The sequence below is a fragment of the Hylobates moloch genome, unplaced genomic scaffold, assembly GCF_009828535.3.
Source record: "Hylobates moloch isolate HMO894 unplaced genomic scaffold, HMol_V3 SCAFFOLD_4, whole genome shotgun sequence".
In the NCBI taxonomy this organism is placed as follows: Eukaryota; Metazoa; Chordata; class Mammalia; order Primates; family Hylobatidae; genus Hylobates; species Hylobates moloch.
In genome coordinates, this window is record NW_026652279.1 from 8,187,238 (window position 1) to 8,213,392 (window position 26,155).

Here is a 26,155-nt window from a genome sequence, read left to right on the forward strand (position 1 = left end):
TCCCAATGGTGCCACCCAGCTCGGGAGGGCTCTGGTGTCTGGGAAGTCGGCTCACTTCTGCATAAGCAAAATGAAACACATAGAGAAAGGGCCAACTTCCAGAGGCAAAAGTCCATAATTACAGGTGTCCAAGCTGAAAATTAACAAACCTACTACTTCTGTGAAAAGACAGAAAGCAACAACAGTGAGTTATTGGTCAGAGGGTAACTATGTCTTTTGTGACATTATTGCCCCTACTCTTAACTTTCGGGTCACAAAGAGAATACACAAGCTTCGAGGGTACTTCTACCATCTGCTTCAACTTCCTCATTCAATGAATGAGAAAAAAAGTAACGTATGTATCCAAGGTCACAACTATATCAGAAACAGCAGGACCCACACCTGGCCCTGACTTTTCTGTGATGCATCTACCTATAAACTTGTCCCAAGAAAGTTGTCTGGGCTCCTGTCACTCACATGGCCTCAGGAGACATTTGCTCTATTCTCTCTGCACATTTTAATTATTTTTTTTCTGATCCTCTGTCTGCCCACAAAAATGGAGTAAGAATTTGAGGATTAAGGACTATAAGCATCTAACTATTAACTACCACATTTTCAGACGATGTGTTGAGGCTTCCGCTTCTCCTTTGGGACAGCCTCTGGGCCACAACTGCAGGGGCACAAAAAGTGCCTACTAAATATTTACAGAACACGTGACACCCTTCAGTTCACTAGTTCCGAAAAGTAACAGACACATCAGCAAAACCTGCTGTTCAAAGCCTGGGTGACTGGAATCATCATGTGGACGGGGATGCTAAGTCTTCTGCCTTCACTGATTAGGATGAGGAAGGTGGTTCTTTGGGCTGTAAAATGATGCTCAACCGCTGCCTGCTCTGCTGTTTTCTCCCTCGTCCTTTGCACGGTCCACTTGGGAAATACAGGAAAGGCATGAGGGATTATCAATAATCCAGCTGCCCAGATGTCACGCTGCTAACCTAAGCTGCCAGCACTGAATCCAGGCATCCAGTCTAAGAATAGGGAACACAGGCACCTCAGAGAAAACCAAGATAAAGCCCGTTCGGTTTCTGTCATTTCAGAGAAATCACTGACCAAATCAGATGGTGCCCAACTTCAGGTCAAAGAGCTGGCTGCCAGTGCTAACCTGCATTTTCCAAACTGAACCCAAACAGGGAGTAACTCTCTTTTTTTACTCTCTTGCTTTACATATTTCGATGCTGTCTAATGGAATAGCAGGAACAAGGCCAAACAGCCCCACTTCTCTTGGCACTTGGGCCAGGGAACAGAAATGTATTTTTAGTCAGCAGAGCAAGGTGCAATTCGAAGTGACACAGGCCCATGGGGCAAACTGGGGGCCCTGCCTGCCTCTGGCACAGTGTGGTTCAGAGTCACCTGCCGTGTTCCTGCCCCGAGTGCATGGGGTCACATAAAGGAGTGATGCAAAGGCATTTGTATCTGGTCTCAGTTCCACCTCTCACTTTTGCAACTTAGAAGACCTCCAGGGAGGCTCAGTTTCTTCTCTGATAACACAGAGATATTCTCTGCGGCCCTAGCTTCCTCACCATTTGAGGAACAAGAGGAGTTACATCAGCATTTCCCAAACATGAACTCGTGGACAAACGGCCAGGGCCCTTGTTAAATGGAGCTTCTGATCCAGTAGTGTTGGCATTAAGCCTGAGGTTCTGCATTTCTAACAAGCTCGAAGCTAACTCAATACTGATGGTCCATGACCTGTGCTTTAAGCAGCAAGGAGCTCCTAGCATCTTCAAGTGCTTTGCTTTATGGACACACAACAGGTTATCACATCCCTATTAGCCTCACATAACATGAACTCATTGATTAAGCCAAAAATCAAACACCTTCCAGATGCTGGGCCCACAGACCAAGTGGGTACAAAACAAAGTCATACCTTTACCCATCAAGGGAACAAAGGGCCACAAACCTTCCTTCCAGCACTTCACAGAACAAGGACTGACTCTTAAATCCTGTGGCCTTAAAGGTGAGATCCTGCCAAGATCCAAGGAGCTACGTGACAACTAGCCACCAGCCAACGACAGTAACCACCATTTGTCAAACACTCCCACACAATGCTGGGAGCTTCATATACATTCCACTCCCCCCGGCCTCACTTCTCTCATGTATAAAATGGATCGAAAACACATTATGTAAATGAGGGAAACCAGGTTCAGAAAGACTAGGTCATCTGTCCAGGGCACAGAGTGAAGTGCAATTCTAACCCCCCATGCTCTCCTGCAATCCCACAATGCCGTGAAAAGGGTTAAGCCCAAGACCATGTTTCACAGGCACACAGCACCTCCTGAACACAGGGCGTGCTGCCAGCCAAAGATCTGAGATCTGTAAGCTATGCCAGCACTCTTATTAATAGCACCTTCCTGCAAAGTTTCTCTGCTCAGCCTGCCGAGCCTCAGTATTGAGAAAAGATTCATACAGGTGAGCAAACTAATTATAAAACCAGCAAAATCAAAATAAAATTAAACTATGCAAGCCTGGAGTGGAAACAGGAAATTCAGTGTGAAGAGGGAGGTGCTCTGCTGGGGAAGCTGCCAATAAAATCTGGCATAGAAAACTGTTGGACTCATGGCTGGTTTATCTGGAAAGTCTTCTGGGTGAGTTTAAAACAAGCAAGCTCCTCCACCTGACTGCTGAAGAAATAGGGGTAGGACCAGTGCTCAATTCTCTAACAAAGGTTTGTAACAACACAAATGATAGTATTCCCAATGGGTGCCTTCATGTCTTTTTAGCTAAGGCCCTTCATTTGCTTTTTCATTTCCAGTGTGCTGTCTATAACAAATAGATTGCATCTTATCTAACACTTGACCATAACAACATACTTTTACGTTGACTCCAGAGGCCTGGGGGCACTTTCTTTTTCTTAAAGCCACAAAAGTAAATTACCAAATTCACTGGCACAAAGATGAGCCCGCTGTCTCATAATGGACACAGCTTCCTTTAACTCCAGTTGTATTAAAAATTGCAGCTTAACCAACCACAGAAGCAAGAAATCTAGTTCCATATACCTCTAGGCATTACAAAAAAAAAAAAAAGACAAAAGACCCACTTTCTTGCAAATTAAAGATGAGGTAAAACTTCCAGCTTTTAATTCTGCAAACCCCCAAACAGCAAGCAAAGCATTTGTCATGATCATGAGGGTCACACGAAGAAAGATTTTCTTCACCAGCGAGTACATGAACTCAAGTACCTGCCACCAAGTATCAGCAAGGCAACAAACACCATGGCCCCACCACACAGCCCAGAGTCCCCCAAACGGCACCACTTACAGAAAGAGAGAGACGACATGTGATGAAGCAGCGCCCAGGGATGGTACCGCTGTCAACTCATTATTATTGAGGTACCTGTAACAACAACAAGAAATTAATCATGTAAAGCATTTAAATTAGTCTGAAATCATACACATACAACAGAAATAAACAAACGCTGCTGAGTCTGCCACAGTAAACCTATATTCTAATGTTGGAGAAAAGAGAAAGAATTTAGCAGTGAGTTTTTAAAGGGAAAGAAGTCACATGAGGTCACAAAAACTAGCCATTGATCACACCCATGGCTAGAAACAAACATTACGGGGAAGCGTCTCCTGTCTCCCATCAGCTTCCCATGGAAGTCAGAAATCAAGACAAGGAACAGTGAGAACAAGCCAAGAGGCAGGCTCTGGACAAAAGCGCCCCTAAGACCATCGGTGAGAACACTCCCCGTGGGCCGAAATTTGCCCCTGTTAAAGGGTAACATGCGTGGAACAAGAGCCAGGGACTCACGCCCTGTCTCACATGGAGTTCTGAGGGGCTTGGGACACATGGGGCCAATTATTTCAGTGCCTCATCTGTGAAATAACAAGGGAACTGGACTCAGACTCTTCCATTTGAGGTTCCAGCTGGACTCTGATGGAGCCTCTGGATGCATCCCCCAGGAAAATGAACATATATACACACACTTGTGTGCATAGACACTTTGAAAATTCTCTACAGACGAGATGTGCTCTCCAAGCTCCCTTCCTGCTAAAACAGTCCAAATCTGTATTTCCATAGTTAATATCTCTTAACGGAAAGGGAAACCCACGAACCAAAGCACAGCTCGCCTGGTCTGCCCCCAGAGGCTGTGCAATCTGGCCTCCTTACATGGACATGTATTTCCAAATCTGGGAAGAGAATGCAAAATCAGACTTGCAAAGTGAGCCCAACAACCCTTAAGAAAACCAAAGCACAGTGTTCAAGCTTTTTGCCAGGTGATGGGCTAGAAAGAAATTGTACTTGCGATGCAAAGTCAAGGGGATAAAACTGGGTTCTTATTCTCAGTTTTTTAAGGGAGGTACGTCTAACACAGAGCATCTTGTTTCTGTTTGAAGACAAGGCAACTGAAATGACAGCTGTACTCATACAAGTATACGGCTAGCATGCGCTTGAATAGAATAATCTGGTTGTCTGCCATCTTTTATAGAAGTGAATAGGAGAAGGAAAAAAAAACAAAAAGGAAAGGCCTTGAATTATCCCATTTGCTTTCTTCAGTGCCAAAGCCAGTTAGGGATGAAGCTTGGCAATTACTGGGCTGTGGGACACAGAATGCCTGTTTCAATAGCTTCATGGCTGAAGCATCTGGCACAGAGAAGGCAGATCCGTATCATGTGGCAAATCCCTTCTCCACTTAAAGGGCCCTTGTTTGTGTGTTGAAATAGACAATTAATTACTTTAACAGTCTCTTATCTGACTGCCCGCTAAATCAGATTGTTTCTGCTTCACCTTTTATCTCCCCCAACCCTGCTGTGATCCATTTCCCATCCTCACTCAGGGACACTGAAAACTCCCCATCAGTCTTAATCTCCGCTAATAAATTTTCATAGTACCCATCAACGCACCTGTTATTACAAGAGACCCCCAGGTTTTATCAGAGCAAGAAAAACTCAGGTCGGGGACCTGCTGTCAATCAGGCAGCTTGCCTGAACTCTTTCATTGCTTGCGATTTATTCTAAAACACAGAGAATGGTGGTAACAAAAACAAAAGCAGGTAAATTAATGAAGGCTGACTATGTGCCAGGCACAGCTCTAAGAGCTTTTCGGTATATTAATGCATCTTTACAGCCCTCAGAAGTAGGTCTCAGGAACATTTCCACTGCACCAATGAGGAAACTGAAACACAGATGTTAAGGAATTTGACCAAGGTTGCTAGCAATAAGTTGCAGTGGCCCAGGGTGCCTACCCCAAAGTCTAGGTTTTTCCTCATTACCTTCTATTTCTTTATTTCAGCAAAAACTCGACATGCCTCGTGCAGTTTTACCATCACAACTTTGAGTCAGGTACCAGGTTAACTACTACCGTTCTCTACGTTACCGGTAAGTTCTGTAGGCCAGTTTAAGTCACTAGTCTAGGGTCACACTACTAGAGAGGACATGGCCAAGAGCTGAAAAAAGTATGACTACAAACCAGAGGAGAGCAACGGGCTCAAAGGCCAGCTGGAAAGCTCATAATCCTGTAGGTAACAGCACAGTTGTTTTTTCAGCCAGCTTAGGACCTCATTTGATTTTAAATCTGAAACGAAGCGTATGGACTTCTCTGCAGGGGGCTACGCCTGATGAGCTTGGTCTCAGGCCAGGCCTACTGTATCTGTGACAAACTGCTCCACCCAATTTCACAGAAATAAATGAACAAGGGAAGGGGGCATCATGATATTTCAAAATGTGACAGAACTGCTGGAAGTGGAACATAGAGGGGTGGTGGACCAGTGCTGGAGCTTAACTGGGCCTTGAATGTCTAGATGAGCGGGCCTGAGTCAAGTCAGTCAGAAACAGTGGGCTCTGGTGGCAACAGGGCTGCCTGACTTACACGGACGACACTCAGAGCCCCCAGGAGAGGCCCTGCACACTGAGCTTACTTCCAGATCATCTCTACTGAAAAAAGAACCGCTATTCCGAGTAAGTCTGTTAGCTCCACCACTGCTGGCTCCCTTTTTGTTCACTCTGTCCCCTGTTTAAACAAGAATACTCTCCTCAGAAGGCAGCAGAGGCCCAGCTCACTCTGAGATGCAATGAACTTCTTGCCAGACTGAAATAGAGACTGGTCAAAAATAGCACAGCTACAGCTTTGAGGGGAAAGGCACTCAGGAAGTTTAGCAGAGTCTCCATGAATAAGGAAATTTTAGGAATTAAAGATTGTGCCTGATGAAATTTTTTTAAATATCTACGATTGTACAGTCTTCTCTCACCCCCCACCCGCCAATTTACTTCCCCTGCCAAATCCCATCTCCCCCTACAATTTACTTCCATCCAAGGCCCTAAAAATCTCTCTGAAACGTCTGGCCTCTATTTCTAAACCTTTTCTGATGATTCAGGATTAAGAAGTGCCTCAGATGCATCAGACCCATGAATCATGGCTGGACCCTGGGGCTACAGAAGGTGTAGCTAAGGTAAAAGGATTCCTGACCACAGGGCAGAACCTGGGGGTGGGTCCTTTCCCAACTCAATCAATAAGGTCAGCTTGGACCTTCTGGTCCCTCAGCTTTCTCCCAAAACTTCCATTTAATTGACTTAAAGTTTTACATTTTGTAAGCTATAAAATGTGATAAAGGCTATTTCATAGTACTACATCATCATCATCATCAATCTTAATCAAATTTGGCTTCAACAAACAATGTCAAACAAATGCAGAAATAGTGCTTGTCTTTTTTCTGAGACGGAGTCTCGCTCTGTGGTGGCCCAGGCTGGAGTGCATTGGCACGATCTCGGCTCTGCCTCCTGGGTTCAAGCGATTCTCCTGCCTCAGCCTCCCGAGTAGCTGAGATTACAGGCACGGGCCACCACACTCAGCTAATTTTTTTATTTTTAGTAGACATGGGGTTTCGCCATGTTGGCCAGGCTGGTCTCAAACTCCTGACCTCAGGCGAGCCACCCTTCTCGGCCTCTCAATGTGCTGAGATTACAGGCGTGAGCCACTGTGCCTGAATTTTTCTTGCTGTATTTATTTACTTATTGAATAGCTGGTATAAGCACAGAGTAAAGTTTTCAAACCATTTCAAAAAAGAATACATAGTAAACATAAAGCTTCTTTGCAGTTCCATCCTCTGGTCTGCCTCCAAAGGGCAGCTCCTGCTGCTGGCTACTGGAGATGTGTATGTGTTTTTCTTTTGCACAAATGCATGTATATTAAACAGACTGTTGTGTACCGCCATTTCTCTTTAGTAATATACCTTGGAGGTCTCCACTATTCGTTTAACTGGTGGCACAGTAGTCCTCTGCTGGTATGAATTAACCATAATTTATCTGGCCAATTCACTACTGGTAGACATAGTGGCTGTTTCTTTGGTTGCTCCCAAATACAGACAGAGCTGCAACTAATAGTAGTCAAAGTTGGCCGGGCACGGTGGCTCACGCCTGTAATCCCAGCACTTTGGGAGGCCGAGACGGGCGTATCACGAGGTCAGGAGATCGAGACCATCCTGGCTAACACGGTGAAACCCCATCTCTACTAAAAGTACAAAAAATTAGCTGGGCGAGGTGGCAGGCGCCTGTAGTCCCAGCTACTCGGGAGGCTGAGGCAGGAGAATGACGTGAACCCGGGAGGCGGAGCTTACAGTGAGCCGAGGTCACACCACTGCACTCCAGCCTGGGTGACAGAGTGAGACTACACCTTAAAAAAAAAAAAAAAAATAGTAGTCAAAGTTGGGCAGGGCGTTGAAACTGTAGTTGGTTTTGTTTCTTAAAAGAGTGAAAGCCATCAGTATCACGTAGGAATACGGGTTTCAGAAGCAGGGCCACTTAATAACTGTATTCTGCTTTAGTTACTAGAGAATAATGTATACTAACTAATCGATTTGGTGAGACTTTATGATACGTGGTTTCTACACAAGATAGCCAGATAAAATTATTTTAGTGTAGGATATAATTAACAAAATAAACAATAATAAAGGTGAACATCTACTATGTGCCAGACTCTGTCCTAAGTTTTCTATGTGCAATATCTCACTGAATGACATGCTAACACTTTGAGGAAAGTACTAAATTATCACCTCTCCTTAAGAAAGGAAACTGAGGCACAATTACAGGACAGGGATTACTAGGATGGGATTATACAGCTCAGATGTTTAAATCAGACAGATCTTGGTTCACTCAACTCCAATTGTACCCTTTATCAATCCAATGCTAAGCATGTCACTCAGCCTTGCTGTCCCTTATTTCCCTCTTCTGAAGAATGTAAATAACACAAGTACCAGCTTTGTAGGGTTTTGGGAGGATCCAGCTGAAATAATTAAACCTAAGATCTTAGGATATAGACAGATACACAGGATATGCTTATGAGGTGGCAGTATGGCCAGGCATAGTGGCTCACACCTGTATCCCAGCCCTTTGGGAGGCCAAGGCAGGAGGATCATTTAAGCCCAGTAGTTCGAGACTAGCCTGGGCAACATGACAAAACCCGTCTCTAGAAAAAATTCGCCAGGAGTGGTGGTGCACGCCTGTAGTCCCGGCTACTCAGGAGGCTGAGGTTGTGAGGATCACTTGAGCCTGGGAATCTGAGGCTGCAGTCAGCTATGACCATACCACTGTACTCTAGCCTGGGCAACAGAGTGAGATCCTGTCTTTAAAAAAAAAAAAAAAAAAAAAAGTGATAGTAATTCACAGCCAAAAAGCAGTACCCCAAAATGACAACCCTCATTATTTTACCCTCTCCCTAAACATACTACCATCCCCCGCACCCCTGCTCACACACACTCACTGTGGGGAGCAGCAGCCTGACAGAGTGGGATGAGCCACAAATACCCAATAGCAGGGCACACTTGAGGCTTCCTTACCAGGTCAGTAGCCCTGGCAAGCACACAGCAGCACCCACAGCAGGCGCTCACAGGCCAGGCGGCAGTAATGTGATCTGAGGGCAGTTTCTACCGAGGACTGTAAAAATAGACCCTCTTATTAATAGAGGAGCCTGCTGGCCAGGACCCCAGCTGGAGGCACTCCCTGGTGGGCTTTCCTCAGGGCTGTGGGCAGTGAAGACCGTGTGGCTTGGACGCAGCTGCACAAGTGTCCTCATGTCCTCCGGGGCCTCGCCTTCTCTCTCCAGCCGGCCCACGATGTCATGTGGTTCTGAGGCCTCCAGAATAAAACCACTGCTAAACCACCGCCTGCTGTTCTGCCAGCCTGTGGCTCCATTCTCAACGAGGGTTCCAGACTGAAGGCTCTATAAGGTTTGGGAGAGCTGACAGCGCCTGGGCAACACTGGAGACTGGTTAATTTTGAAGCAGTAGCATGTCAGCTACGATTTTTCTTCTTTTCTTCAATATCCTTCCCCAACTCCCCACCCCTCACACCTCACAGCCTCTTTCTTTCTCCACGACTTTTTAGAATTCCCTTAGGGAAAGGCCTGGGTCTTTATCAGTGAGAAGTTCTACTGTTCTAGGCAGCAGGGAATTCATCTCATCCATCTCACAGAACAGGGAATGACACTAGGGATAGGAGGCACAATGGTAAGACATTCAACCTGTCAGCCTGCAAAGATTCATTTCTAAACAGTGCACCCAGCTTGGAGGGCTGGGCAGTTCCAAAAGTAGCAGGAGAGAAGAGGGATAATATTCAGTGAGCCTCTTGCATGTGCAAGGCCCTGTGCGTCATCTTAATAACTATAATAACACCGACAATGTGTTATGATGTCAATGTTACAGAAGAAAGAAAGCAAACGCTGAAGCACTAAGTAACTTGTCTAAGGTCTCAGGACCCTAGTAAGGGGCAGAACCACAAATCAAACGTGAGTCTATTTGCTACCAAAATGAGTTTTTCCCACCACATCATATTGAATCCCTAAGATATGACCTCTGTCTTAACATCCCCCACACTCGGAAGGTACTGTTGCCATAGATGGTGTGGACCAGGATTATAATGGAGAACATGGGTCAAGTTCTACCACTCACTAGCCATGCAATTTCAGCCAAATCCCATGCTTCAGTTCCTCTTCATCTTCAGTTGACTGTGAAGGTTAAGATGAAGGACGTAGGATTTAAGGTAGTGCAGCTGCAAGGTTAGCACAGGTTTTGAGTTCAACTCTCAGCTTTACCAACCATGTGACACTGTACAAGTTTCTTTAACTTTTCTAAGTATCTATCTCCTCTTCTGCAAAGCAGAGAAACTCCTTTTTTCTTACTTTTTTTTTCAGAGATGGGGTCTTGCTCTGTTGGGTGGAGTGCATGGTGCAAACATGGCACGCTGAAGCCTCAACCTCCTGGGCTCAAGTGATCTTGAGGCCTCAGCCTCCCAAGAACCTGGGACTACAGGCATGGGCCACTATGTCCAGCTAATTTTTTGTAAAGACAGGGCCTCACTTTTTTGCTCAGGCTGGTCTCAAATTCCTGGCTTCAAGTGATCCTTCTGCACCCAGCTGAGAAAATACTTACAAAGAAAATGTTTTAAGGGGCTGGGTGTGGGAGGCCAAGGCAGGCAGATCACATGAGGTCAGAGTTCGAGACCAGCCTGACCAACACGGCGAAATCCCATCTCTACTAAAAATACAAAAATTAGCTGGGCATGGTGGTACACATCTGTAATCCCAGCTACTTGGGAAACTGAGGCATGAGAATCACTTGAACCCAGGAGGTGGAGGTTGCGGTGAGCTGAGATCACGCCACTGCACTCCAGCCAGGGTGACAGAGCAATACTCCATCTCAAAAAAAAGAAAGAAAGAAAATGTTTTATATCAGGCCGGGCGTGGTGGCTCATGCCTGTAATCCTAGCATTTTGGGAGGCCAAGGTAGGCGGATCACTAAGGTCAGGAGTTCAAGACCAGCCTGGCCAACATGGTGAAATCTCATCTCTACTTAAAATATAAAAATTAGCTGGGCATGGTTGCAGGCACCTGTAATCCGAGCTACTCGGGAGGCTGAGACAGGAGAATCACTTGAACCGAAGAGGCAGAGGTTGCAGTGACCCAAGATTGTACCACTGCAGCCTGGGAGATAAGAGCGAAACTCCATCTCGAAAAAAAAAAAAAAAAAGAAAATGTTTTATATCACAGAGTTGGTGTTAGGGTTAAGTGATGTCGTATTCTCCAAAGGTTTATTAGCACATTGCTACAATTACCGTGACTGTTCGTAAGTGAGAAATATATTTTTAAGACTCATAACCAGTATTTCCAGTGAAGGAAAGGTGGGAGTGCTCAGTTCTAGAGCTGGGTGGGACATAAACGCTAAGAAGTGCTGAGTACAGGCTGCAGGTCACGGGAGCCAAATCAAATGAAAGGTGAAAGCCTGTCTAGGCAAGGAACAAGAGGAACAGGGAGTTAGAACAACACTGAAAATGCTCACCAGAGCATGTACCATGCCTGCCCCTGATAGACAGGGGTCAGTGAGGGTTGAAACCATAAAAGGACCTGGCCTCTGGCCACATACCCCTGCCCTCTTGCATGCCAGGCACAGTGGTCCTCAGCCTGTTCCCTTCTTGAGGCTCTGTACTTGCAGTGCTCCCTGTCCTCATCATTCACACCTGCTCAGTCAGGACCTTCCTGATCACACTGTTTCCATTATCATGCTTCCAAAATTCTTCATACAAAAAATACTCCCACATTACTCTGTGCTATTTCCCCCATACCACTTATCTCCAGTAAGTCTTGCTGGTTTCCTTATTCAGTCCACGGCTTCCCTCAACTTAACGTAAACTCAGTGAGAGGAGAGGTTTGTCTGCAGGACTGTAATTGGGTAGGGAGGGGCACAAAATTTAAGGGACAGCCAAAAACCCAGTCACCAGGACAAAGACTATATTAATGCAACATTTTTTAAATATGAAGATGAATGCAAAACAAAATTCATGATGAACAAAATATGAAAAGTTTAAATCAAGACAAAATCAGCAACAGCACCGTGTGAAGCCATCCTGGAACTGAAGACAAAAGGAGAGAAATCAGTAATACTAATCCTATCTTGATCTAAGCTTTTTATATTTTACTCACCATTTTTTTTTAACATTCATTTTGACTTTCAAAATACTGTATCAAAATACCCTTTATCTTGACTGCTGAGTCTTTGGTGTCCCCATAAATTCTGTGCCTGTGTTGGGTGCCTCACTTGCCCCTCCCCAGTTCCAGCCCTATTTGTGTCTTGTTCACTCCTGTAGCCCCAGCACCCAGAATAGCTCCTGGACAGAGCAGATGCTCGAATAAGTATTCAATGAAAGCTTCAATGATGCTAGAGGGAATTCTCCAATTTTGTCCAGTCCTAAAAGAAACCACTAAGTTTGGAGATGTACACAGAATTTGAATATATTCTAACCACAAGCATTAAAGACAGCTTGGATCAGGGAAAGCACTGGGTTACAAACCTAACAAGCTTCATGATGGACTGGGTTTATCATCTTGCTGACTACGATGGGCTGAACTGTGCTCCCCTAGGGTTCATATGCTGAAGCTCTAACCCCTAGTACCTCAGCATGTGACTGCATTTGGAGATGGGGCCTTTAAAGAGGTGATGGGCCCTGATCCAATATGACTGCTGTCTTTATAAGAAGAGGAAATCTGGACACACACAGAGACACCATGAATGCACACAGAGGAGAGACCACGTGAGGGCACAGTGCGAGGCCTCGGAAGAAACCAAACCTGCCAGTACCTTGATCTTGGACTTCCTGCTTCCAGACTGTGAGAAGATGAATTTCTGCTGTTTAAGGCACCCAGCCTGTGCTATTTGTTTGTTATGGCAGCAGCCTTAGCAAACTCACACAGTGACCCACTTCAAACTTCCTTTCCCCTGCCACGGGCTCACTGATCCTCTGAGAGAATGAGAGTCCTAGAGAAACCACTTCCAAGGCCCCTTCCTGTTCTGATGCTTCTTTAACTGTGGAAGCCTAAACCTTTTTTAAACAGAAGCAGAAATTATAAACGCCAATCTGGAGAATCTGGAGATGAGGGTACGGAATCCAAGTATTTTGCAAATTGTACCAGCTGATGAAATTAAAATTTCTTTAGACATGTCATCAATAATGGAATCAAAGAATAACAAGTAAGCCCGGGTGCAGTGGCTCACACCTATAACCCCAGCACTTTGGGAGGCCAAGGCAGGAGGATCACTTGAGGTCAGGAGTTCAAGACCAGCCTGACCAACATGGCGGAACCCCATCTCTACTAAAAAAATTAGCTGGATGTGGTGGCACACACCTGTAGTCCCAGCTACTCACAAGGCTGGGGCATGAAAATCACTTGAACCCGGGAGGCAGAGGTTGCAGTGAGCTGAGATTGCGCCACTGCACTCTAGCCTGGGCAACAGAGCAACACCCTGTCTCAAACAAACAAACAAAAAACAACAAATAAGACTTTTATCAGTTACTCATAACAAAAATGAGTAAAAAACTTCCCTAATAATGTCTAATAAAAATAATAATGGAAGTACTGGGTAGGTAATATATGGAATATCCATGTATAGTAGTTTTACATAAAAACTAAAACAGGACATTCAAAAACTTTTAATTTACATGATAAAGTATCTTATGTAAGGATAAGTAGGAAAGACTGATGTAAAACCATAATGTACAGTTTGATCCTAAAATTACATATGTACACGTAATAGTTTTCACTAGGTGTTCACAATGGGTATGCCTGGGTGAGAATACTGGTGATTTTCATTCTTCACACATTTCTGTAGTTGCCAATTTTTCTACAGTATGTATACTACATATACGTGAAAGTTTCTATAAAGTCTCCATGAAACTAAAATTCCTGATAATCCTAACATCCACATCAAAAACAGAATACATTAAAAAGAGGGAAAGACCGCAGCCTGATTTCCAAGACACTGCAAGGGACTGCAAGCCTAGAGCTCCAAAGGCAGTCATGCCTAGCTCTGTTTGGAGGTAGAGAGGAACAGGTAAGCCTCTATAGTCCATCCTTCTATAACTTCACTTCCTGGGAAATACAGGTGGGCTGGCTCACATGCCACTGTTGAGTGGGCTGATCAACCTGTAATCCCAGCACACTGGGAGGCCAAGGCAGGCAGATCACATGAGGCCAGAGTTCGAGACCACCCTGGCCAACACGGCGAAATCCCATCTCTACTAAAAATACAAAAATTAGCTGGGCGTGGTGGTGCAGGAACTGTGAGAAAGTACCAGCCTAGGATGTGTCACTCCAGTTACAAGGCTTCCCACAATAGAGGGACTCTGCTATACACCCACCATGCGCCCAGGATTTCCAGGAGCTCTATGCCTACCGAATTGTAACACACCCTTCAAGAGCCTACAGGTAAGGGAGAGATAAGCAGGAGTAGAATTCGTCAACACAGCCCATACACAAACGTTCCTTCCTACAAGTTTACACCGCAGATCTAGGGGAGCGAGTGATGCTGCAATACGAGAGGATTTTCCCAAAGAGCTCTCCATCCTTCCATCCACCAGAGGTTTACGGGAAGACTCACACTTCCTGTAGATTCGGCAAGTCCTCAAAACCCGCAGGGTCAATCTCAGAGAGTTTGTTGTAACTCAGGTTTCTGGTAAAGACAGAGAGAGAAAAAAACGGAATCAACACTTGGCATCATACCCAGAATTCAGAAATCTTCTCTTCTCCTGGCTCCCCCACTCTCAAATCCAAGCCCCCATCCCATGATCATGTATTAAGTAACCGTACTGATACTGAGATTTACAGACCTACCCCCTCCCCACCTACATCCATAAATAAGGCACTCCAAGCAACTCTGTGAAAACCCAAATGAATTTCTATCAGTATCATTTCACTATTTAACAACTTGGAGAGAAATTCTACGGTAAACCAGCTCTCTACCTACATTAACGTGTCCTGGTCCAAATGCTTTGCACCATATCAAGTCCAAGGCTATTCGTAACGGCATTTTTTTAAATTAATGTTTCAGTAGCATCAACATCAAGCAGTAGTAAAGGAGAAAAGGGAAAAAACCCTTCATTGTCTAAACCAGTGGCTCTCAACCAGGGATGATTTTGCCCCCCAGAGGACACTTAGCAATGTCTGGAGACATTTTTGGTCGTCACAACTGGTGGCAGGGAGTGGGAGGGTGTTACTGGCATCTGGTGGATAAAAGCCAAAGATGCTGTTAAATATCTTACCATTCACAGGCAGCCCTGCACAACTGAGAACTGCACAGCCCTAAATGTCAATCCTAGGATTCAGAGGTTGAAAAACCGCAGTCTACACAAGAGCTTAAGACTAAAAATTGCACAAATAATTTGTCAAAGTTCAAGTGAGTGTTTGGAAAGTGAACACTGTAAGATCCTGAATCATAAGGCTACTTATGAACACAGTATTCCCACCTACACTGAATAAACCGGGAGGGACAGTCACACAGGAGAAAAGGCCCAGTTGTTGGAAATTCTTGTTCGTGTTAACCACAGGCAGGGAAAGCCTCACGTGAGCAGCTTTCTCAAGAAGACGGCGTCTGTGTCAATGGTTCAGAATTACAACTCGCCCTGCTTCATAACCCAGCCATATCCTTAGAGGCGGACAAAGAGCAAGCTGGGCACTATTCTGTTAGGTGACCACAATCTCAACCAGACCAGCTTCATCTTTCAGGAACAGAAGCCACAAAGATGTGATCCAAATGGGCCCTAACTTTCTTTGCCAGAAAGTAATCTTTCCTTGCCTCCAAAGTCTACCCAGCCCTGTGTCTGCCAAAGAGGTTAACATTTTTCATCTCAGCTATTAATTCCATTGACATCACTGCCAATTAACAGTACGATTAATTTAAGTTTAAAGTCTGTCTCAGAAAGTGTCACATATGTGGCAACAATCTTTTAAACTTACTCCAGAGACATTTCAATCAATACTAACCTAGAGCTGAGAGCCATTTCACTGTGAATTTAGAGACGTTCATCTAAATAAAAGTCAAACTACACTTCAAACTAATGGGACTTCTGTATTCATGGTACAGCCTGAATTAAAAGCAATTTGTCCAGAGATTATGTTACCATAAAGACTGAAGGTGGTAATGCTTTAAACCGCAAATTGAAGTCAAGTGTGAGCTTGCCTGTGCCTGGGGGTATTTATTAACGGGTACCCAGAAATCCCAACTTAGACTTGAGAAAGAAAACCTAGAAATTGAGAGAATTCTCCCACATCAGAAAAAGGACTTAACAGACTGAGATTTTCTTCTATTTTGAGCAGATTATCGTAAAAAGGCGGATGGAAATACTGTTTCTGGGTGTAAAGATACTGTGAGTTTACGGTGACTGTAACTTGTATCGTCATAGGTGACAGGAGTTGTGAAGCTAGAAGGGACATTAGAGAAAGACTCAGAAACCACAAAGTCAAGAGCTTAGAGGACAAGCAAGTAAGAGAGGGCCAGTGAGCCTGCCCTGTGCGTAACAAGGCTGACACGGAAGTGCCTGCCGCACACCTAAAGGGACATTTGCTTCTTGTCCCCTGAAACAATGGCCAGTGCAGACCAGTCTTCTCAGAGGCTCACGATCTGAATTCGTGTTTTGTTTGGCCCATCCAGGGCTACTTTATTACTTAAAAAAAAAAAAAAAAAAAAAACCTGAAAAGATTTCACGTATCTGCAGGCCACATTTGGCTTGGGGATGGACAGTTTTTGCCTCTGATCTGGGCCACTGACTCTTGAGGCCATTAGGTTCAAAGGGAACATATGTTTCTGGCTTACACATGTGGACTGGATAGAGCTAGGGCTCATAAGGTCTTACGCAATTAAACTGATGGCTCGGTTTGGGACTATCTGAAATGAGATAACTTCCCTCACTTCCCACCCAGCAAGTGTCCACAGTCTTTGGCAACTTGGTATAAAACCATTTAAGTCACAACACCCTTGGGTTTGCCTTTCCCTTAAAGAGCAGACAAAATGTATTCACATTTCAAAAATGTTATAAAAATTTTGCTTTTTAGATAAGGCTACTTGAGCGAAGGGTCTTCCATTCCAGTACTATCTAGAAGCCTAGCAGCAACAGGACTTAACACTGAGATGCCGACAAGCAGCAGCAGAGATGAGCACACTTAGAAGTGGAAACATAAGTTCTCACGGGGTCGGCTGGAATTAACTAGAAAAGCCACCTATCAACACGCAAGTGTTAGGGTGCTACCCAGAAAGGGTAACTCTCCTCTCAGAGCACCTGTTGGCAAAAAAGAAGACAGCCACCGAGGCTCATGTCCCTTTCTGCTGTGGACAAGGGGCTGTTCTGGTTTTTAAGTCTGAGAAGCAAGTGGGACTGAAGAGTGGAGCCAGCTGTGGATCCTCAATAAGTTCATTGGGAAATAAGGAAAATAGTTACTACATTCTCCCCAGAAACTACAATATTAAATAAAATCCTCAGAGACACTTTCTTTTTGGCCCAATTCTAGGAGACAAACTCTGAGCATATTTTTTTTTTTTTTTTTTTTTTTTTAGACGAGTCTGGCTCTGTCGCCCAGGCTGGAGTGTAGTAGCATGATCTTGGCTCACTGCGACCTCCACCTCTTGGGTTCAAGCAATTCTCCTGCCTCAGCCTCCAGAGTAGCTGGGATTACAGGTGCCTGCCACCATGCCCGGCTAATTTTTTTGTATTTTTAGTAGAGACAGGGTTACACCATGTTGGCCAGGCTGGTTTCAAACTCCTGACCTCAGGTGATCCACCTGCCTCGGCCTCCCAAAGTGCTAGGATTACAGGCGTGAGCCACCGTGCCTGGCCTGAGCATAACTTTTTTTTTTTTTTTTTTTTTTTGAGATGGAGTTTCGCTCTTGTTGCCCAGGCTGGAGTACAATGGTGCAACCTCGGGTCACTGCAACCTCTGCCTCCCAGGTTCAAGCAATTCTCTTGCCTCAGCCTCCCGAGTAGCTGGGATTACAGGCATGCACCATCATGCCTGGCTAATTTTTGTGTTTTATAGTAGAGACGGGTTTTCTCCACGTTGGTCAGGCTGGTCTCGAACTCCCGACCTCAGGTGATCCACCCGCCTCGGCCTCCCAAAGTGCTGAGATTACAGGCGTGAGCCACCGCACCCAGCATAATTTTTTTTAAGTGGTAAAATACATATAACATAAAATTTGCCTTTGTAACTATTTTTAAGTGTACTCTTCAGTGACAGCGAGTACCTTCACACTGTTGTGCAACCATCACCACCGCCCATCTCCAGAACTTTAGAAGTTTCTCAACATCCCAAACTGAAAGTCTGTACTCGTTGAACACTAGTGCCTCATTCCCCTCTGTCCTAGCCCCTGGCAATCACCATTCTACTTCTGTCTCTAAGAATCTGACTACTCTTAAGTACCTCATGTTGGTAGATTATAGATTATTTGTACTTTTGTGACTGGCTTAATTCACTTAACATAATGTCTTCAAGATTCATCCATGTTGTCACATGTGTCAGAATTTCATTATTTTAGAGACAGGGTCTCACTCTGTGACCCAGGCTGGAGTGCAGTGGTACAGTCATAGCTCACTGAAGCCTCAAACTCTTGGGCTCAAGTGATCCTCCTGTTTCAGCCTCCCAAGTAGCTGGGACTACAGGCACACACACCACCACACCTGGCTAAATTTTATTTTATTTTTTTTAGTAGACATGAGGGTCTCACTATGACTCGTCTCCCGGCCTGAAGCAATCCTCCCACCTCAGCCTCCCAAAGTGATAGGATTACCAGAGTGAGCCACTGCACCTGGCAGAATTTCATTTCTTTTTAAGGCTAATATTCCCATGTATGTATATACCACATTTTGTGTATCCATTCATCACAGATGACATTTGGGTTGTTCCTCCTTTTTGCTATTGTGAATGATGTTGCTATCAACATTGGCATTTTTTTTTCCAAATTTTTAAAATTATTTAAACAAAGTTTTTTCAAGCCTTTTCACCGCTTACTGATAACACTCATTTCTCAGTAATTAGGAAAATACACTTAGCCCAAGAGCTCTGCAGAAAGGAGCGTGAATTCCCATCTGAGATCCCAAGAACAATCAAAGAGTTAATCAGTGAAAACCTTTAATGAGGCCTTTCTTTCAGGTGGCAGCTGACATGCACACACATCTAAAGCATCTCACTTATTTCTACGAACACGATCGCCCTGTACCAGGCCTGACATCTGAATGTGTCTTCAGTTGAAGGTTTCAGATTCTCCTGTCAAAACAATTCATCTGTCAGTAGGACAGATGCTGTCAAAAGCATTTCTGCACCTTTCAGTAGCAAAGAGGAGACGAAAGAAACCTCGGAGAATTTAGTTACTGCCAATTGCAGCTTTAATTAAACATTTTGTCAGCCATTGTCATAATACAAATTTTCCCTGCTCTTGCACAAAGGGTGCGCAGATCTCTGAACAACTGAGCCCAGCAATAGATATTCTTTCAGCTAATCTGCTGAAAGATGACCGTTCAGCCCACCGTTCACTGAACACACAAGAGGCACCTCTGCAGAGAACAGCTCAAGTTTTAACCAGGCGTGTCCGAAAAGCAAACTGTTTAACAGTGCACAACGACAGTTTGCTCGCTGAGCACGTTTCCTGACAAGTCCCCTTGCCCCAACCCCAAGGAATCTGAAGAGCTAAAGTCTTTCAATAGCTGCAAAATCCCCACCATTATCTAAACCTGTGTTGTCCAATGGAGTAGCCACTGGCTATTTACATTTATATTTAAATGAAATTAAAATTACATAAAATTAAGAATTCAGTTCCTTGGCCACACTAGCTATATTTCTTTTCTTTTTTTTTTGAGATGGCGTCTCGCTCTGTAGCCCAGGCTGGAATGCAGCGGTGCACCTCCGCTCGCTGCAAGCTCCGCCTCCGGGGTTCACATCATTCTCCTGCCTCAGCCTCCCGAGCAGCTGGGACTACAGTCACCCGCCACCACACCCAGCTAATTTTTTGTATTTTTTAAGTAGAGATGGGGTTTCACCGTGTTAGCCAGGATGGTCTCGATCTCCTGACCTCGTGATCCGCCTGCCTCGGCCTCCCAAAGTGCTGGGATTACAGGCGTGAGCCACCACGCCCAGCCCACACTAGCCACATTTCAAGTGTTCAACAGTCCCATGTGGCTAGTGGCTATCAAAATGCACAGTGTAGACAGAGGTTATTTCTATCACCACTGAAATTTCTATTAAACTGTGCTGTGTCTAAATTACAAAATAATCAACAAATATATCTAAATCATGAAATAATCCACAAATATTTCAAGTAAAATGTCACCTACGGAAGCAACTTGAATCTAAAACACAAATCTGAGTTACCCAGTAACTCAAGAACTATGTAAAAGGCTGTGGTGGGGGATGGACACTGATATTAACACAAGTCTTTGAAGCACACAAAAAGTTCTGAACCATCTCAACAGGGGAAAGGGCCTTCAAAAACTGAAGTTATGAGGAAGACACTCTTAATAAAAACTGCCCTCAGAGTATAATTCCATAGGCTTAATCGGTATTTATCTAATCTGACCAGCACCTTCCTGGATTACAACCAGAACCACGTATTACAAACTTGGCAAATGTTATTCAAAGCTGGTGAACAGTAATTCATTGACTCCTTGGAAGTTGAGGGATAAAAAGTTGTTTACTTTTGAGTAAACTGTGGTGAGGAAACAACCCCACTTCGTTAGACAACAGAATTATCACTTCATTCCCAAAAGCAAGCATTGCTCACAGACCACTGATTAACGCAGACAAAATCTCTCACTGTGAAGAGGAGCACAACCCATGGCTCCGTTTTTCAACATTAACAGAATAATTCAAAGTGGAAGGAATTGGTCCTAAATCCATGACAAGCATTCCCTGAAGAATGAGGTTTTCATACTTGGTTTGGTTTCCAGGCTAGCCTATTTCCCATTACTCAATTCGGTCTGGACTCCTGAGCGCCACAGTATTTTGCATATTTTAAGCTTTCAGATGTTTGCTAAACTGCATTAATACAGCTGGAAAGTAAGTGTGAGGCAATCCAACAACCCAACTTCTGAGCACCAGTGGGCACCCAGCTCTGGCCCGGGAGCCGTGGGGTCTAGCCATTCATCTCTTTCTCAACCTCAGAACACGTACTGTCAGCCACTTGTTAAAAAATTGCCTGCTTTGGACTAACCAGAAAAAGGTGGAAAAAGGTGATTCGTCCTTTCAAAATTTCAGCGGGTGCAAATAAGGAAGAACATGCAACAATGTTTAAGTTATTTAATCCTTTAAGCTTTTAAGACTGTTTCTGCTGCATTTTTACTTTCTGAGGAATTACATAGTACACATCAAGTTCCAGTGAAATCACCACATTATGTTCCCATGTTGTAAGGTTTTATGAGAATAAGACTTTGTTCAAATCCCAGAATATTCGACGTTCTTATCTTTTTTTCTATTGTGATGCTTCCCCTTCGTAACCAAAAACCACAACTGAACAAGCGGATAATACACATTAAAGGCTTATGTTAAGATGACAAAATTGCATCTTGAACTGAAATCATTCCTCTAGTATCCTACCCAAGGATCTCCACTCAGGAGAAGGTTCTGTACTTGCTGCTACCTGTCTTCAGTAAGCTAAGCAGCCACATATTCCCTATGGCAAAAGAACATATTCTGCAAATAATCAAATGAAAAAAATCACTCAGATCTCAACATGATACAAATAGCTCATTTTGTAAGCTTTTGGGCAGTTGTATCTCACAAAGTCAGTAATGAGTCACAGTTATTTCCATTTCTGAAAATTTTACATAGACCATTATCTATGCAAATAAGGGAAACCTACAGTGACTCAAAATAGGAGATACTGTATACATACAGCTATATATGGACCCAGACTCACTGCCAATTTTTACTCCTTAAAATTCAGCTATAATAATCAGTGTGGGCCTCTGAAGTCTAACGCCTGTGACATTAACTGAGAGAAGAAACTCATGCCTGCCTCTGTGATCCCATAAGGTCTTACATGTGCTTCTCGGCCTTACTAGTTCACACGTGTCATCCTGGTCTGTAGCTAATTTGAGTACAAGTCTACATCTTTTCCCTCTAGCACCCAACAAATGTCAAATATGACAAATATTTATTGTCTACAAGGTATACTGCCTGTGATAAACTGATAACAAATTAGGATAAGATCTAGTCTGTGACTTGAAGTGGTTTACAACCCACTGGTCAAGTTAAGACTCCTGGCCGGGTGTGGTGGTTCACACCTATAAATCTCAGCACTTTGGGAGGCTGAAGTCAGGGAATCACTTTAGGCCAGCAGTTTGAGACCAGCCTGGGCAACATAGTGAGACCCTGTCCCTACCAAAAAAAAAAATAAATAAATAATACTGACCAAATAACACAGCCAAAGGCTCTGACATTGCAAGCATTCTGTAATGGTAGCTCAGCAGTTACAAATTGGTAGTTTGTGGGTACAAAGATGGGCTGCAGGGAAACTTGCTTGTTTCTGACTGAATAGTGTTGGTAGAAACCTAAAGTTTTCACCCAAAACTAAAAGTTTCAGCTTTTCTTGAAAATAATCAGAGGGCCAGCATTCCCAACAGAAACAATCAACTACATGCATTTACCAAGCATTCCAACGACCGCAGACCTCACCACTCCTTATTGTCTCACTCATGCTCTCTTTATTCACTGGCAGTATCTTCCTAGCCCCTGTGAGATCAGAGTTTGTCATCCCTAGCATGGATAACATGAGTGAAGGCCAGATGGCGCCCAGAGCAGGAAAGATCAGCTATAAGGAGAAACGTTTATCGAAAATGCAAGACTTCAGCTAAGCCTAGAAGAAGAGCATGTTTTTTTGAGGAAGTCCTGGGAAATGAGGCCAGAAAAGTAAAATAAGGAATGGAGGGCATGGAGTAAAACAAGCAAACAAAAAGGCCAAGAAGTCAGGACCTCCTAGAAAGGAAAGGGCAAGACACAAATGGTTTTAGAGCAAAGTTGAGAAGAACAGCCCCATGCTGCCAGACCCACAACCCACCGGGCAGTTAAGTCAAGGGTTATATAAACCTTAGCAAACCCTAGTGCCAGGTCTCTCATGAACATTAATCTATAGGGCCATTAAAGTTGATTTCCATAAGAACAGAGTATCTCCTTGTTCATTTACTTAAAAGTTCTGAACTAGATAATCAAGAGGCCCAATTTGTTTTCTCACCATCACTGAAGGCAGTTAGCATTTGCTTTCTATACTACCCCTTAAAATGGGACATTCTAGGATCTTTCCTACCAAAAATCTTAGTTTGGCCAAAAAGAAACAAAATAATCAGCTATAATGGATTTTGTTTTGTTTTACTTTAAGCAGTCTCATCTTTAGTGCAGTTTAGTACCAGGGAAAGCCCACAAATTTCCCATAATAGTCTCTTGTTAATATGGTATGTGCATCATTAACCCCTAAAGATTAATTAATTTAATTAAGAAGAGGTGCTCCAATACACCAGCTCTGCAGTTGGTGGGGACTTTACAAGCAAAAGGAATTTGGGCAGGGAAAAGCTGCTGCCAGAGGCTGACCCTCCCACAGACCTGCCACAAAGAGAACATCAGCATGGCCACCCCAGCAGGGAAGAGGTGCCTACAGCCACCATTTGGCTTTGCTATTAGAGAAGTGCTTTGCAGAGGCTTCGAAATGGGGAGCAGGAAGAGATGGGTCAGAAGTCTGGTCATTCAGGATCGCCTATTCTCTACTTTATCATCTCCAAAAAGAAACACTAATTCACTAACTTTCACTTAGTCCTCAAGCTCTACAGGACTTTCCAAACTCATCACCTGCACAATAGCCCCCCTATCCTCACCCCATTCAGTAACAGAGCTGAATCTTTACCTCCTGGGAGCCCAGTCATTCTGCAGAACAGAGGGGCGGTGGAACCTCGGAGCCAGGTGCTCCCTGCTCCCACTGAACTCTTCCCCAAGGTGCCCTGACAGCCTAGGGCCCCAGCTGCTGCAGGGAAAGCAAAGGCTCATCCATCCCAACCAGGAGGGACGGAGGGCACAGGAGGGATGGAGGGCGGCCAGAGGTCAAACCCAGAGGTTCTCTCAGTTAAAGGATGGCAGAAGGTTCTCATAAATGAAAACCACGCTCTACTGTGGCAGAAAACGGAGGCTTTTGCTTCTGGAGTAGTGAAAACAAGTCAGGCAAAAGGGACAGGAAATATGGGATGGGTAAACCTGAGAAAAAGGACACATTAACCTGGTGGATAAATTTGGAATCCCAGGTTCACCAAGTGCTTTGTAAAGTCCACCAACGCTCCTCTGGTCACGGATTACTGTTTTCCTTTCCTAAAACTTCCACCTTTACCCCTCCACATCCGCCCCGGCCCCCGCTAAATGTCCACTTTCGGGAGACTGATTAGCTTCCTATGAAACTACCAATGCAAAATCCAGGATGTTTCTGAAAATGTGATGCAGCTTTAAAATTCACTAACTTCGGGCCGGGCGCGGTGGCTCACACCTGTAGTCCCAGCACTTTGAGAGGCCAAGGCAGGCGGACCATGAGGTCAGGAGATCAAGACCATCCTGGCTAACATGATGAAACCCCATCTCTACTAAAAATACAAAAAATTAGCCGGGCATGGTGGCGGGCGCCTGTAGTCCCAGCTGCTGGGGAGGCTGAGGCAGGAGAATGGCAAGAACCCGGGAGGCAGAGCGTGCAGTGAGCCGAGATCGCACTACTGCACTCCAGCCTGGGTGACACAGCAAGACTCTGTCTCAAAAAAGAAAAAAAAAAAAAAAATTCACTAACTTCACATGGTCACAGGAAAGATGTAAACTAACAATGAAAGCTTCTTTGACTGCCATGTGCCACACAACAGAATTTAATTGTGTAAACTTTGGCACAGTCACCATCTGTAAGTGATGCTGTGATGAATCTCCTGTTTCAATACACTGAAACGATTCCGCACTTAACGGTGAGTGATTTTACACACTACACACCCACACCTAAGGGCCCTGAGATGAACACTACTTTCAAAGAGCAAAATGCCTATTTTAACACAGGCCCATAGAATTGCTCCTGGTCATAAGAGCAGGGTGGCCAAATTCCAAGCCTGCCTTTCTGGCAGAAGGTACAACCACGGATTTCACCGGGATAAAGTGATAAGCAAATTCTATAGTAGTGACTCTTGGTTCTTTAAGAATGAAACCTCCAATAATATATTACCTCCTCGGGGTGCAACAGACACAGATTAAAATATCAAAACAAAATACCCCTTCCCTCCATCTGAGTCACTGATTACACACTATTGGAAACACTGGTCTAGGACTTTCCTAGGACCAGGAAAGGATTGGACGTTTTGGGCCTTTTTAACTCTCATTTTTGACAGTTCACTCTCTGACATAATCCAATCAATGAAAATATTAGTACAAAAACCTCATGTTACAGAAATGTATGCCAGAAGATTAAACAAAAGCAAACTCAGTGGTGACTCACTTCTGGACGTCTAGTGATTAGGGGTTTTTTGTTGTTTTTTAAGAGACTGAGAAGGGCAATTTTAGGCAAATACCCTTCTGGGTTACAAAAGAGCAATGTATACGTTTCCTATATGTCCTATTTGAAGAAGGAAATGAAAGCGGTTTGTTTTCAACAAATACATCTGCACAAACAACAGCTTACCTTAGTGTTACTGGCATCTCCTTCATTCCCCATCCACAAAAAATGTTAAGGGACAAATGACATAAGCAGGTGTAACTACCTTTCCAGGCTGGAGCTGCTTGTAAGAAAAACCCTTCCTGGGAAGCCAGAAGTTCCCCAGAGTATGGGAGTCCTCTATCAGCCTCCACTGGAACTTAACACGTGTCCTTTATTTTTCAACTGTGTGACATCACACCCACAGCTCACTAACATCTCTGTGAGGTCTCTTGGTGCCTGTGCGAAGCCCAAGCATCCAAAATCTATAAAGCTAATATAAAAATCCATGTTTACTTGCATTTGCCACAATGCTCAGCGTTACAAATAGATTAAGTACAAGGTTCCTCCCAATATTATTTTCTAGGTTTATCCTCTCTTCCTTTCTCAGCTGCCTCAAAACAATCCAGATCATACAAATACAGACAGCAGATCCCTGGTATTAAATCAGCTAAATTAGAAAAGCGAATTTACCCACAACTTTTCAAGAATACATCCGCTGTATTACAGGGAGGCACGCGACTATCTCTAGCTAAGTATTTTAAAGAAAACACCAGTTTTAAAAGGTCAGCCGTCTGGCCCACAGTGAAGTCGCTGACTTTATTAGCTAGCTTATCGGCTTGGGATCTCGTCCTGTTCACTTTTTCCATTGGGCTTCTTAAAGTTTACGTGTGTCATGACATGC

At 44.2% G+C, this 26,155-nt stretch overlaps 1 protein-coding gene across 3 annotated transcripts in view; it reads right to left on the minus strand.

The window, feature by feature from the left end:
* Positions 1–26,155, minus strand: part of LRIG1 (leucine rich repeats and immunoglobulin like domains 1) — a 122,646-nt gene that overhangs the window by 69,135 nt on the left and 27,356 nt on the right. For all 3 annotated transcript variants that reach the window (XM_032149454.2, XM_032149453.2, XM_058437142.1), the window contains exons 2-3: positions 14,398–14,469; positions 3,297–3,371 (exon numbers count right to left, since the gene is read on the minus strand). In XM_032149454.2, coding sequence (XP_032005345.1) covers positions 3,297–3,371; positions 14,398–14,469 — 147 coding nt within the window. The remainder of the gene's footprint in view (positions 1–3,296; positions 3,372–14,397; positions 14,470–26,155) is intronic.